This window comes from Numenius arquata, chromosome 2 (genome assembly GCF_964106895.1).
Source record: "Numenius arquata chromosome 2, bNumArq3.hap1.1, whole genome shotgun sequence".
Taxonomy (NCBI): Eukaryota; Metazoa; Chordata; class Aves; order Charadriiformes; family Scolopacidae; genus Numenius; species Numenius arquata.
In genome coordinates this window covers 54,788,286-54,803,101 of record NC_133577.1, presented here as the reverse complement: position 1 = coordinate 54,803,101, position 14,816 = coordinate 54,788,286, and the positions used below count along the sequence as shown (strand labels likewise).

The 14,816-nt window shown below is 42.5% G+C and overlaps 1 protein-coding gene across 1 annotated transcript in view; it reads right to left on the bottom strand.

The window, feature by feature from the left end:
• XRN2 (5'-3' exoribonuclease 2) overlaps positions 1-14,816 on the bottom strand; it is a 55,083-nt gene that overhangs the window by 15,764 nt on the left and 24,503 nt on the right. The window contains exons 19-27 of the mRNA XM_074168346.1: positions 14,723-14,812; positions 11,401-11,473; positions 9,102-9,185; positions 8,182-8,279; positions 8,012-8,091; positions 5,242-5,298; positions 3,262-3,330; positions 3,029-3,163; positions 2,045-2,172 (exon numbers count right to left, since the gene is read on the bottom strand). Coding sequence (XP_074024447.1) covers positions 2,045-2,172; positions 3,029-3,163; positions 3,262-3,330; positions 5,242-5,298; positions 8,012-8,091; positions 8,182-8,279; positions 9,102-9,185; positions 11,401-11,473; positions 14,723-14,812 — 814 coding nt within the window. The remainder of the gene's footprint in view (positions 1-2,044; positions 2,173-3,028; positions 3,164-3,261; positions 3,331-5,241; positions 5,299-8,011; positions 8,092-8,181; positions 8,280-9,101; positions 9,186-11,400; positions 11,474-14,722; positions 14,813-14,816) is intronic.

Here is a 14,816-nt window from a genome sequence, read left to right as displayed (position 1 = left end):
AGAGGAAAAAAAGAGGGGAGGAAAAAAAAAAGAGGGGAGGAAAAAAAAAAGAGGGGAGAAAAAAAAAAGAGGGGAGGAAAAAAAAAAGAGGGGAGGAAAAAAAAAAGAGGGGAGGAAAAAAAAAAGAGGGGAGAAAAAAAAAAGAGGGGAGGAAAAAAAAAGAGGGGAGGAAAAAAAAAAGAGGGGAGGAAAAAAAAAGAGGGGAGGAAAAAAAAAAGAGGGGAGAAAAAAAAAGAGGGGAGAAAAAAAAAAGAGGGGAGGAAAAAAGAGGGGAGGAAAAAAGAGGGGAGGAAAAAAGAGGGGAGGAAAAAAGAGGGGAGGAAAAAAGGGCCTTGCATTCAGATTTGCCAGGCACACCTGGAGAACAGCAACTGGGGATGCCTGAGGCAATCTGAGGATGAGTAAGATGAGGGGAGGAAGGGATGCATGAAAGAAAGCCACCAGACAGTTTTTCTGAGGCCAACAGATGGACTGGGATTTCATATTGATCAGTGGATTCGAGCATCCTCAATTTGAAAGAACGATGGCATTGGGGCATATTTTTGCACGTGGAGTGCTTCCTATACAACACAAGGTGCTCAGATGCCATGAGGACAAGAGCTTTTTAAGTACTTAATTGGCAAGATCAGGTCCATGTATGTAAGGCAGAGAAAACTGCTTTGAAGTAAGTATTTCCCACACGGCATCAAGACTCAAGCTTCAGAAGACTTGAACAACAGTATAGGGACTGATGGGCTCACAAATACTTTCTCTCTCCCCAAAACCATGCAGACTTTCTTTTTGGAGATTAATACAAAAATGTGATGCCTGTCTGGTAGTTCTGCTTTTCCATTCCCCACACTCTTCTGGTTCATTTAAAAAAACCACTTGTTTTCCTTTAATCAAAGTTAATAGCTCCAGAATCTCATATTCTATCCATTCCACTTGAATCAACTTGATTCTTTGCACGAGAAAGCTTCTGCACCCCCTACACAACTGCACGTCATCTACTTTGGGACTGGACAGTAAGTCTAATTCAGAGCAGCCATCAATATTATTTATTTGTTGTTTCATATGCTACAAAAACGCAAGTCAAGTACAAAAAAGGCTGACAGCTTCGCTATGCAGTAGTGGTCTGGTCTTCTATATGTGACAAAATACCGGTGTTCAATCTTTACCTGTGTCAGCTATTTAAGCTTCGAACACTTGCATAATTCAATATTGCAAGAATTCAGCTGAACAGTGAAAACTTCTTAAAGGACCATTTTAGGCAGTTTAGCCAAGTTTTCTCTTGTCTTAATCCCACCACTACAGAAATGCAGCTCCTGACCACAGGCTAAGAGACAGGACTATTGTCCCTTTTGGGAGCCCTTCACACAGGCACTCCTTCCCATGATGAAGAACTCTGCTTTGGGTCACACAGGATTTATCTTACCACTTCCAGCGACCCACTTGTTCACCAAGCCAACAGCACTGCCATCCCTGACCTCCTGACCACCTCCTACTATCTCTTTGCCAGAAGTTGCAACACCTACTGCAGGCAGCAGAAGCCAATACAGGCCTGTGAATTAGCAATTTTGGTTCAGCCTGGTGTCTCGGCACCAACCACAGCTCTTCTGTCCGTCCTACAATATCTCCTGATCTGCCACCACACCTTGTGCATCAGTTATTTTCTGTGGCCAGCATCCTCCTCTTGTTGTTCTCTTCGAACACAAAGCACCAAGCTTCTACTAAGTCTGCTGGTGATGCTGAGATTCAGCCACATACTGAATACATTCTGGGTAACAGGCACTAAGGATCCCTTAGTAGACAAAGTGCTATTTTTCCTCCTGCATTTGAATACTGGGCACAGTATTCAAAATGGGATCCCAGTTACAAGGACATAATTACATTTTAGTACATTTCACTACAGCAATTCCATAAAGGAAGAGCAATAGAGAAGAGCAACATAAGGTTAATGAAAATGGATGCCTGAATCCACTTTTTATTCATTATAGTGCAACAGATCAAAATGAAATCGTAATATTTTTCAAACTCTGAAATGCAGAAAGCAGAACCCACTTACTTGACAACAATTTAGGAATCTGCTGCTGCCCACTCAGAAGCGGCCTGGTGTACGGGCTCCCATACGTTCCAAGAGGTACTGCATTGGCATACATTCCTGGCATCCCTCTTTCCCTTGGCATCGTATGGCTATTATATGTAAGAAATGAGAAGGAAAAAAGAACGTGAACCCCATGTTATAGCACAGCTGCTACCCAGCCCATCAAACACCCCATCTCTCCCAGTGTGTCAGTGGAGATGTGCACAAGCACAACGCAATGACTCACGTACAGATCAGGGTCCCAGGCACACCACAAAGAAAGTACACGCTCTGTGAGCTGGTCCCAGCAAAAATTCTGAAGTTTCTATAGCAAGCCCCAATAAGCAGAAAAAAGCCCCATGTATTTCCTGCAAATTGTCTAAGAGTTCAGTAAAAACTAACTGCACTTAGAAGCATTCTCATGCTACACTGCAGCACCTGAGAAAGTTACTTGGATTTTTGGAGAACTAATAAAAACTGACCGTGGCGATGTCTTGAAAAGTGACAAACAAAGGAATTGTATGGTTTAACACATGCTTCATACCTGGGTTTTAAAAATGTCTTTGGTTTTAAAGCATAAAAGACAATCCTGTCTTCGTAATAGTCTTAATTATCACTTGTGTGCAATATTCTCACTCTACCTTCTGTACTTCAAGCAAGTAACCACCAAACAAGTTGAAAAAAAGCAGTGGGAAAGCTAGTTAGAACCCCCCCCTCCAAATCATGATGAATGCAAGGCATTACTGCAAAATTATAGTAATACACACTTTTCATCAATACTGAATTTAAATCTCAGATGCCAAAGTTTCCAACATGGAACATCGGCACCTAATCTCTGACAGTCCACTGTCACCCCCTTTGTGGTGCTGCTTTTATTTTTTAATTTAAAAAAAAAAAAACCAACCAAACAATAAATAAGCATAGTCATCGCAGCAAGACAGTGAGTAACAATGCTGCTAGTCTTACCCTAAAGTTCTAAACGCCGACTGGTCCAAATGGACTGGTTTTCTGTCTCGGTTAAAGCCAAGCTGTGGTCTCCAAGGCCTGCCATCGTTGTTGGTTTTTTCCCAGTCTCCCGGCTTCAGAACCGGAGCAGGTTTCCTTAACATTAAAAATAGTTCCATAAATACTTATCAGAGCAAATACTCAGATTAATGAAAGAAAATGGAATTATTTGAAAACTGACAACTGATACTTACTTTGCACCAGGTAACACTACAGCCTTGAAAACAAAGTCTTCAGCAAATTGCGGATCTTTGAAAGAGATACTAGGAGAAAGTATTTGAGGATTAAGTTTACTTGATAATTAAGCAAGATTAAAAAGTAATTGCTGCTTTATTAACAGCGATGTACAACACAGAAAAGATAAGATTCAAGAACCCATGACTTAAACTGCAAAGTACATTTCTTGCACATGGATATACAGACTATATTGGACTTGGATGCCTCAATTATTTTCCACGGGGTGATCTTTTTCCTCCCCTGTATCAACAGCCAGCCTAAAAGAAAGTTTTCTAGAAGAAAGAACTGTTTTCTAGACACTAGTCCTACGTATGGTAATGAAAGCATCTCCTACAGACCCTTGACTACAAATCCTCTAGTCAAAGCCCTGATTGTACTTGATTAAGTTCAAAGGCTGCCACAATAGACAGGAAGGATATCAGCTTGCTATGTGGTCTAGTCAAAAGCGTGCAAAACTTCGAAGTGCGATTTGCTGGGCCAGGGAGTTTTTATGCTGAAAGGCAGCTTTGCAGTAACATGCAGTTCTTGTGGAGGATTATACACATATTTTTTAGTGACACCTCGCAGACCCTGCATTTTGAGCTGTCTAGAGTTAGACAAACTAAATAGTAATAGAGCAAAAAGTGTCTGAAAGCCTAATTTCTGCTGGTACAATGCATTATATAGCTGTTTGGAATTGCTAGGGGTGTGGATGTATTTTCCCAGAGCATAACCAAACTCCTGGTGTAAGTATCCAGGTCTCAGGTAGTTCACACCAGGGACACGTTTGGAGTGCACAGCACCAGCCTGATTCCGGTTCTCTCACTACCTATCATTTGATATAGAAGAATGCTTGGGATGCCAAGAAAGATAAAAGCAAACAACTAAGTGGAATAATCTCACTCTTCCAACCGAAATCTATCTGTTTTTCAGCACAGAGAATGAATGAGACTCAAAGGAAAAAGAATAATGGTCCCTTGGAAAATTCAGCCAAAGTCACAAGAACTGAAGAGCAGAATCATGACCGCTCATATTATCTCAAAAGACAGGAAGAGAAATCCTTGCAATAGAGAAACAGACAGAAGCGTAAAACAATTCAGACCTCCTGACGGTGGCAGACGGAAAGCTAAAAACTACCTTTAACTCATCACTCAAAGCAACTAAATCCCCATTTCAAAACATCCTTTCTATAGTATCCTGACAAGACACAACTCAGCGTTTCTTACTGCCTGCAGACAGTTGTTCTAGTTGAACCAAGTTATGCCTCCTTGGAGGAAAAAATAATGCAGACAGATCACGGGTGATTTTCAGTGTCTCAAGTATCTTATGTGGCTCAAGAAGTGAAAGGTTATAGGCTCAAGCATTACATACCTATTATACTGTGCCAAATTAAGTGAGAATGACATACAACACGCTAGATCTACAGAAACTTGCTGTCAAGTGCAGGAGTAATTAAAACCTTCCGTGACCACAATATGTACTCTTGGAAACTCTGCATTGTTTTTTATTCATTATGAAGTTTCTCGTTATTCTTCCAAACATCACATTCAGGCAAAGTTAGTATTACTCTTTGACTTCTTAAAGACATTAAACTTATATTCTCAGGCATGCTCTGGTAATTGCTAGGAATAAAAATGCATAAAAATCCAAGAGGCAAAAATCAAGAGCTGGAGGGCTTCCAATCAATTTCTCACACTGAGAAATGACTGTTTTGGACATCCCCGCAGGGCACGCCACTACGCACACTCTGCTTAACCAACCTAATCCAAGCCCGCTGTGTTACAACATAATATTTTGATTCAATTCTCACAGAAAACTAGAAATGTTTAATGTAAAAGCTTAAATTTTATAAAGAGATGGATTCCGTTGCCAGTTCAACACAACAAAACACCAGAATAAAATTAGTTTTGACTGCTGCGTTCTGTACGCTGTTGCATTGAACCCCAGAGTTTACTTACCTGACTGCAGAATTTTGTGTAAGATCACGTAGCATTGGAACAGGAGACTCCACTGTCCTGGTAAAGAGAAAAACCTGTCAAAACGTAACGTAACATACTTCTCACCATTTGCTCCACTTCCTCTGTTGCGACCGCTCCCGTTCCTCTGTCAACTAGGCCTGGGACACATAAAAGGGACTTCAAAATTAACTTGCTTTTCCCTTAAATACTTCCATAAGCGATAAGAATTACTGGATCCTTACTTCTTAGTATCAGTAGTTTCGCAGCTGATCTGTGTGGATTCTCTAGTGTCTACCAGATGTCGCAGATGACACCAAGTTAAGTGGGAGAGTTGATCTGCATGAGGACAGGGAGGCTCTACAGAGAGACTTAGATAGGCTGGATCGATGGGCCAACATCAATGGTATGAGCTTCAACAAGGGCAAGTGCCAGGTCCTGCACTTGGGCCACAATAACCCCACGCATCGGTACAGGCTTGGGGAAGTGTGGCTGGAAAGCTGCCTGGCGGAAAAGGACTTGGAGGTTCTAATTGACAAGTGGCTGAACATGAGCCGGCAGTGTGCCCAGGTGGCCAAGAAAGCCAATGGCATCCTGGCTTGTATTAGAAATAGCGTGACCAGCAGAAGCAGGGAGGTGATTGTGCCCCTGTGCTCAGCACTGGTGGGGCCACACCTGGAGTATTGTGTCCAGTTTTGGGCACCTCAATACAAGAGAGATATCGAGGTGCTGGAGCGGGTGCAGAGGAGGGCAACGAAGCTGGTGAAGGGCCTGGAGAATAAATCTTATGAAGAGTGGTTGAAGGAGCTGGGACTGTTTAGTATGAGGAAGAGGAGGCTGAGGGGAGACCTCATCACTCTACAACTACTTGAAAGGACATTGTAGAGAGGTTGGCGCTGGTCTCTTCTCACAAGCAAATAGCGATAGAACAAGAGGGAATGGCTTCAAGCTGCAACAGGGTGGGTTTAGACTGGACATTAGGAAAAAATTCTTCACGGAAAGAGTGGTCAGACACTGGAACAGGCTGCCCAGGGAGGGGGTTGAGTCACCATCCTTGGATGAGTTTAAGAGACGCTTAGATGTGGTGTTGGGGGATATGGTGTAGGGAAGAACTTTGTAGAGTAGGGTAGATGGTTGGACTCGATGATCCCAAGGGTCTTTCCCCAACCTGAATGATTCTATGATTCTACCAATGGGTTCACTTCCCACTACCCAGCAGCCTGTTCACAAACCTTAGTACTACTCTGCACCTTGGAAACCTCCCTGTACTGCTAGCGTTTCATTATAACAAGCCAACAGGTTGTAAGAGGGCACGAGAAGACCAGAGAGACAGATACACATGCAGCACCATCAAGGCACAAATTTTACTAGGAAGAAAAAGGCTTTGAAGTAAAAATAAATAAATAACTAAAATATAAGTAGCTGTTGTACACAGCACTTAAAGAATCTCCTGTCTGAGATTTCATAGGCTAATATGCAGTTGCATCTTAACCCTTTCCTTCTTTCCTCCAGAAAACTTTACCCCTTCAATTCAAGCAGACAAACAACATGCTCGAGAAAATTACTCTTATCAAATCAGAAAGCAGATTTCTGTTCACCCCACTGCGCGCAACTGCCACAGACCCACGTTACACACAGAGGTCACAACCTGCACTCATATTGGTTGAATTTGATCCAAAACTTTTGAGCAAAGTAAGACTTATTCTGAAGTGGCAATATAAATGCCTGCCCATCTTCACAGAATTCCTACCGAACTACTTCTCTAGGTAAAAAAAAACAAAACCCCATTTCTCAGGCTCTATCTAGGGAAGACAATGCCAGAAGAGTCTTTTTTCCTGCATTGCTATTCTCTCCAAGAACAGCTCTGACTTGCTCATATTCTTCACAGGCCATGACAAGAATAGAGAAATGTATATTAGTGAGTGTGACCTAGGATACATTATCTGTCCAACAAAAATGGAGTGTTTGTGCATTTAATGCAAATGAGTTACTGAACACCTGCTTATGCCTCTAAGCAAAGTTAGATAAATGAAAGCATATCCTACAATGCAAAGATTACACTGATAATTTCTCATACTAAATGCATTATCTAGAAAACAAAAAATATTAGCATTTTTTGTATGTGTAGCTGGTAACAGTCCTGAATTTAGTGCTAAAGGCTAAATGGAAACTGGCAAAATATATCTAATCTATCTCTATCTGGATTTTCCTTTAATGCAATTAAGATTAGCATATAAAAAGCAGAGTTGTTGGGTTGGATTTTTTTAAACAGCATGCACTACTGGAAGTCACATCAGACTGCATTAAATTAACATTCATACAAAAGCAAAGAGGCCAAAACAACACGACCTTACTGAATAAGGCCACTGATCACTTATACAGGCCCTGTTTACCTATTAAAGTTCAAACATTACTAAATACATAGGAATCAGTCTTCCACAGATGAAATGACAAACACAAAAAAAGATTCATCAGCAATTACACACACACATTAGAGTGCTTCAAAGATTTCTGATGCTGCTTTAAAAGCCTAGATCTGAAATAAAAAAGATAGGATCGTAGAATGAAAGTTTTACTTACTTGTTGTTTTACATATGCAGATGATAATACATACGTACTATGAAACCTAGCGGAAAGCACGTTTAGCCTCAGAACTAAATGCATTGCTTTGTCAGGAGTTCAACATTTCTCCTTGTGGGCGCAAAGATATTTTTACTTAAATGCAGACGTAACTGAAGAAAATGTCCTTTAGCATCAAACAACCCATACTCACTGATCTGGAAGAACGGCATTTTCATTCAGTGTAAGCTTTCCCTGGATTCCATGGCACAGCTCTGGCGGTATATCAACTGGCTACGGAAGAAATAATTTTTCAGCTGAAGCACTTCATTAGACCTCCACTCTCCCCATTTACACAACCCCTTAAGAACAAGTAGAACCTACCTCTGTATTTTTGGTCTTGTACTGCTCTACAATAAAGTCACAAAGTGGATGGTGTTTTCCAACAAAGATAACATCACCACCAAGGCTATTTCTTCTGCCTAGAAAAGATGAAGAGAACAAAGAGTTGAGAGCAAAGAGGAAAGGAAGGAATACAGTAGACCAGCACACCTTCCTGTTGACATCTCCATGAAAGGAAAGCTTCATTGTGGAGAAAGCTTTGAACGTTCCTCGAGAGTAGCAGAAAGACAGTGTCTCTGGCCCAGAGAAGGATGTCTCTGGTCACAAGGGTAGCTGGCAGACAGTAAAAAGGGAATCTTATGTTCATTGGCAGAAATGTTGAATTTAGAACAGGGTAATGTTGAAGATACAGAAAGGCTGGGTAACAAAAACCCAACAAACCCAAACCCCCCAAAACCCACACACCTTCCAAGCAGTTTACCTACAAGAACCAGCTATTATTTTTTGTACAATGGAGAAGACGACACATACGTTTGCCTACATAAGCTAACCCAAAGCTTCACATGTAACCGGACACAGCCAGCCTACTGGTCAGAACAGCCAATACACCTATCAAGTTTTACCATCAACTCAAATCATGGAAACAGTATATTCTTTTGATTTTAACATATTTATCTAACTAGTACTCTAACAGCGTATACTGGTAGAAGCTTTTCACATGATTAAGCTGCCATCTAATTTTCAGGTTAAGTCTTATGCCTGGTCTCCTTGGGTAAAAGAAAAGTAAGTGAAAGCTACAAAAACAAACCCATCAAGGATCATTCTAATTATCAGCCACTATCCATGCAGAAGAGGGTACAGCTTGCCATAATTCAATCCAACCAAACATCTATTATACCTTGCTCATTTAGGGTTAAACACAATAGTAATAACAAATTGTAACAAAATATCACAAATCTTACTTTCTTCAGGAGTGAGGTCAGGGTAGACTTCTTCCAGGGCAGCTCTAAGGCGTCGCTCATCAACAAATGGCAATAACGCAACACCTAGTAAAACCAAACCATTTTTTTTTTCACACTTGTAGGGAAATAAATAAATAAATAAATAAATAAATAAAGGCAAACTAACCCCCAAAACCACAAAACAAAAAAACCCACTACCACGGAAACCTCCAATAGATTCTTTACCCGAGAAACAACTGTTGCATCAGTCACAGAAAAGAAAACCCTGCATTTTCAGAGGTTGTGACCACACAGGCTGTTTAGAGAAAAATAGTTCAGTGGTAGTACAGGTTGAAAAGGGAAGCTGATCTCGAAGCATCCCACCATCCTGCTCCTCCTCCTCCCCCCACCCAGTCCTGGGGAGGCACTGGGAAGCAGTAATCTCTACCCACACCTGCTTCATTTAGGAACAAGATGAGCTCAGTAAGACAGTCATTATTTGTCTCATTTGCTACAGATACTCCCCTGACAGAACTCAATGCTACTTTATTCAAATTAAATTATTAAGAGACAACAATGGAAGAAATCACTCCAAGTTCAGCAACGAGGTGATACAGATATTATCCATTAGGGACTACTCATACCAGCTATTAATTTTACTCCAAGATAACATGGAGGCTCCTCTCAGGATCAAAATCCCTCACTAAGCAGCACATCTCAGAGCCCGCTCAATCACAGTGGATGAAGCTGGAGAATAGCCTTCCATGGTATGCTCCAGTCTATGTTTTCTTCTATTATAAAATCCAAAAAAGCATGAAGAAATTCTTCAAATATTTACTTCTGTCACCCTTATTATTGGTTAGAAGCTGGAGTAATTATTTTAATTTGTACTTCCCTTACCACGAGCACTAAAGCTTTTCCTGACCAAGAAGACACCAAAGGCTTTCTACCAAACTGATATTCATAGTTCCATATTTCCATAGTCCCATACCAGCTCTACCAGCAGGCAGATCTCAGATATATTAGATGCTTTTTAACAGAGATACTCTGTACTTCCAGCTTGGAAAATATTTCTTGTTTCACAACTGTTTTTTAAGGATGAGACTTCCAGATGTTAATCCAGAACAAAGAGTTTATAATGCAATTAAGCATTAAATGAATCAAAAGAAACATTCTAGGCTGCTGAAAGCAAGAGGGAGCTACTTAAACCATTACTGCTTTAGTCTGTAGGTTTGATAACTGGACAAAAGGACTAAGTAACGTTGCCAGAATTACAGCAGGGGTAAGAAAGGGCTTCAGGTCATGGAGGGAAAACCTGCTATACAACATGCTTCAAAATACCTAGGAATATTTTCTTTGATTTTGGAACACTGTCCCGAGTAAGATACTCGTGTGTCTAACTGTGGCTATTTCAAAAACATAGGCGAGCTGCCTTGGGGGAAGAATCACAGAACTTGGGAAGAACCAGCAGGAACCTCTGGAGATCATCTAGTCCCCACCCTCTGCTCCAGCACAGTCACGGGCTGCTCAGGTTGCCCCAGGCAGGTTGCTCAGGACCATGTCCAGCTGGGTTTGGAATATCTCCAAGGACAGAGACTCCACAACCTCTCTGGGCAAGGTGTTCCAGTGTCTGACCACCCTCAGAGTAAAAATCAGTTTTCTTAGGCTCAGATGGAATCTCATGTGTTTCATTTTGTGCCCAAATAATTATTTATACCTACAATTGAGATGTTATACTATTGGCTAAAGAGTGTAAACAGCCACAAAATTTGGCACACCTTTAAAATTAATATTGTCTAAAGAAAGAAGAATCTACATTAAATACTGTAGCTGTTCTTTCATTCTTTGTACGCATCCAAACATTTCTGTATTCCCCAAAGTATTTTTTGCAAGGTACTAATGAGCCACTGATTGAACAGAACAAGATCCATTAATTAAATGCAAAGGAGACAAAAGACAATTACACAGTATGGCTGATAAAAATAGAAAAATGATTAATCTATTTCAGCACAAATTAACAAATCTAAAATGATGGCTGAAATTACTAATAATCATTGGCAATCCTAAATCAGTTACTGAATCATAACTTGTTCTTCATATTAATTTCTTTTCAAAAATACACCTGCTGTAAAATATTTCTCCCCTACACCAAGTAACACAAGTTACCCATGGGACTATCTCACTAAGATAATTTTCCAATTTCTTCCTATTTTTACATAGATTCTTAAGACTAAGGTCAGTAGCAGTAGTAGTATACTTAAATATACTTAAGACTAAGTATACTACAGCTCAAAAAAAACACCGAAAGTTGGAATGTCACCTTGCCAAGCATATTTCTTCCCATTTAAATCAATAGCAAAATCTTCAGGGTAGAAGTCAATTATGCTTGATTCCTGTATTTGAGAAAATAAAAAAAAAATCATTGAAGCCAATTATGAAAATGATTGAGAATGGCATGTAGTACTGTACTTCACAGAGGGCAAGCAAACACAAAGCTAAGGAAGATGCAAAGAACTTTGACTAAGAGAAACATCTTTTATTAAATGCCATTTAAACACGAAGTGTGGGAGGGCGCTTCACAGAGTCACAGAATGATATGGGGTTAGAAGGAACCTCTGGAGATCATCTAGTCCAACCCCCCTGACAAAGCAGGTCCACCCAGAGCAGGTTGCACAGGAACGTGTCCAGGTGGGGTTTGAATGTCTCCAGAGAAGGAGACTCCACCACCTACCTGGGCAGCCTGTTCTAGTACTCTGCCACCCTCAAGGAAAGAAGTTCCTCCTCATGTTTAGGTGGAACTTCCTATGTTCAAGTTTGTGCCCATTTCCTCTTGTCCTGTCCCTGGGCACCACTGAGAAAAGACCGGCCCCATCCTCTTGACACCCTCCCTTTAAGTATTTATAGGCATCGATCAGATTCCCCCCTCAGCCTTCTCTTCTCCAGACTAAAAAGACCCAAGTCCCTCAGCCTCTCCTCATAAGAGAGATGTTCTAGGCCCCTCATCATCTTTGTAGCCCTTTGCTGTACCCTCTCCAGCAGTTCCCTGTCCTTGAACTGGGGAGCCCAGAACTGGACACAGTGCTCCAGATGGGGCCTCACCAGGGCAGAGCAGAGGGGCAGGATGACCTCCCTCCACCTGCTGGTCACACTCTTCCTGATGCACCCCAGGATGCCATTGGCCACCTTGGCCACAAGGGCACATTGCTGGCTCATGGTTATTCTGTTGTCCACCAGGACTCCCAGGTCTTTCTCCTCAGAGCTGCTCTCCAGCAGGTCAGCCCCTGTCCTGTCCTGGTGCAGGGGGTTATTTCTCCCCAGGTGCAGCACCCTACACGTGCCCTTGCTGAATTTCATCAGGTTCCTCTCTGCCCAACTCTCCAGCCTGTCCAGGTCTCGCTGGATGGCGGCACAGCCTTCTGGTGTGTCAGCCACCCCTCCCAGTTTTGTGTCATCAGCAAACTTGCTGAGGGTACATTCCATCCCTTCATCCAGGTCGTTGACGAATATATTGAAGAGGACTGGTCCCAGTACTGACCCCTGGGGAACACCACACTTTACAGACCTCCAACTAGATTCTGTGCCACTAATCAGGACCCTCTGAGCTCTGTCTTTCAGCCAGTTTTCAATCCACCTCACTGTCCATTCTTCTTACCCACACTTCCTAAGCTTACCTATGAGGATGCTGTGGGAGATGGTGTTGAAAGCCTTGCTGAAATCAAGGTAGACAACATCCACCGCCTTCCCCTCATCTATCCATCCAGTCATGCCATTGTAGAAGGCTATCAGGTTAGTCAAGACATGATTTGCCCCTGGTGAATCCATGTTGACTACTTCTGATGGCTTTCTTTTCCTCCATATGCACTGAGATGACACCCAGAACGAGCTGTTCCATCATCTTTCCAGGGATGGAGGTGACGCTGACCGGCCTGTAGTTTCCTGGGTCCTCCTTCTTTCTGTTTTTGAAGACTGGAGTGACACTGGCTTTCCTCCAGTCCTCGGGCACCTCGCCTGTTCTCCAGGACCTTTCAAAGACGGTGGATTGTAGCCCAGCAATGACTTTTGCCAGGTCCCTCAGCACTCGTGGGTGCATCCCATCAGGACCCATGGACTTGCGGGTATCCAGTTTACTTAACTGTTCTCTGACTTGATCTTCCTCAACCAAGGGGAAGTCTTCCTTCATCCAGACTTTCTCTGTTACCTCCAAAGTCTGGGACTCCTGAGGGCTGGCCTGAGCAGTAAAGACTGAAGCAAAGGTGGCATTCAGCAACTCTGCCTTCTCTGCATCCTCTGTCACCATGGCACCTGCCTCATTCAACAGCGGGCCCACGTTTTCTCTAGTTTTCCTTTTGCCTCCAATATACTTGAAAAAACCCTTCTTGTTGGCTTTGACATCCTTGCCAATTATAATTCCAAGGAGACCTCGGCTTTCCTCATTTCATCCCTGCATACTCTAATGGCATTCTTGTAACCTTCTCAAGTGGTCAGTCCCTTTTTCCACACACTGTAAACTTCCTTCTTCCACTTGAGTTTTTTCAGAAGCTCCCTGCTCAACCACGCAGGTCTCCTGCTTCCCTTGCCTGATTTTTTGCTCTTAGGGATGTACCAATCCTGAGCTTGGAGAAAGCAATATTTGAGTATCGTCCAGCTCTCTTGAACCCCTCTACCTTCCAGAGCCCTAACCCATGGGATTTGTCCAAGCAGTTTCTTGAAGAGGTCAAAGTTAGCCCTTCTGAAATACAAGGTTTCAATCCTACTTATTGTTTACCCACGATCCTGAACTGACCACTGCAGCCATGACTGCCCCCAACCTTAATGTCCTTCACCAGTCCCTCTTTGTTTGTCAGAACTAGGTCCAGTAGTACACCTCTCCTTGTTGGCTCCTCCACCACCTGAGTCAAGGAGTTATCATCGATACACTGGAGGAACCTCCTGGACTGTACATGCTTGGCTGTGTAGCCTTCCCAGCAGATATCAGGGTGATTGAAGTCCCCCATGAGAACCAAGGCCTGTGACTGTGAGGTCCTGGCGCATTTACGCCTCATTTAGATCTGCCACGGGTGGTGCTGTTCAGCCCACACCGCCTCAGCAGCCCCCCACAAGCTGCCAGCGCCTGGCGCAGGCTGGCTGCTTTGCCCAGCTTCTAAAAGCCCTCAAAAAGAGCTCATTGTCTACCCTTTTTGCCACGATTCCCTTCCCCAGTGCAGACTTACCTACACTGGAGCTGGTCTCCTCAGTGAGACCGCTTCCATTAGAGTATCAAAACAAGAAATTAAGCAGGACAGAATAATTCCAGATAACTAGGTTAAGGTATCTGCTCCCCAGTTAAGTTTTGCAACGTTTCTTGAAGAAAGTAAACAACGCTACTAAAGTGTAAGAGTCAGGAAATAATGTTTCCTCACTGAAACATCTGAATTCAAAGAATCACTATTAAGGATCTTTGAATCACAGAATCATATGGGGTTGGAAGGGACCTCTGGAGATCATCTAGTCCAACCCCCCCGTGAAGAAACTCTGCAATCTACCAAAAACGTTCCTTCCTGGTCTCCATTATTTTTCTGCCTGAGGTAAGAAGCAGCAAGTCATGCTCACACAATTACAAGACAACGTAACCTTACAGAGAGGAATACAACAAGGATTCTTACCGGATCTGTCATGAGCTTTCTCCATGTTGGTGGCAGAAAATTTCCACTTGCAGCTGGAAATACTCCCATGAGTTGTTCAAGAGGCTTAAACTGT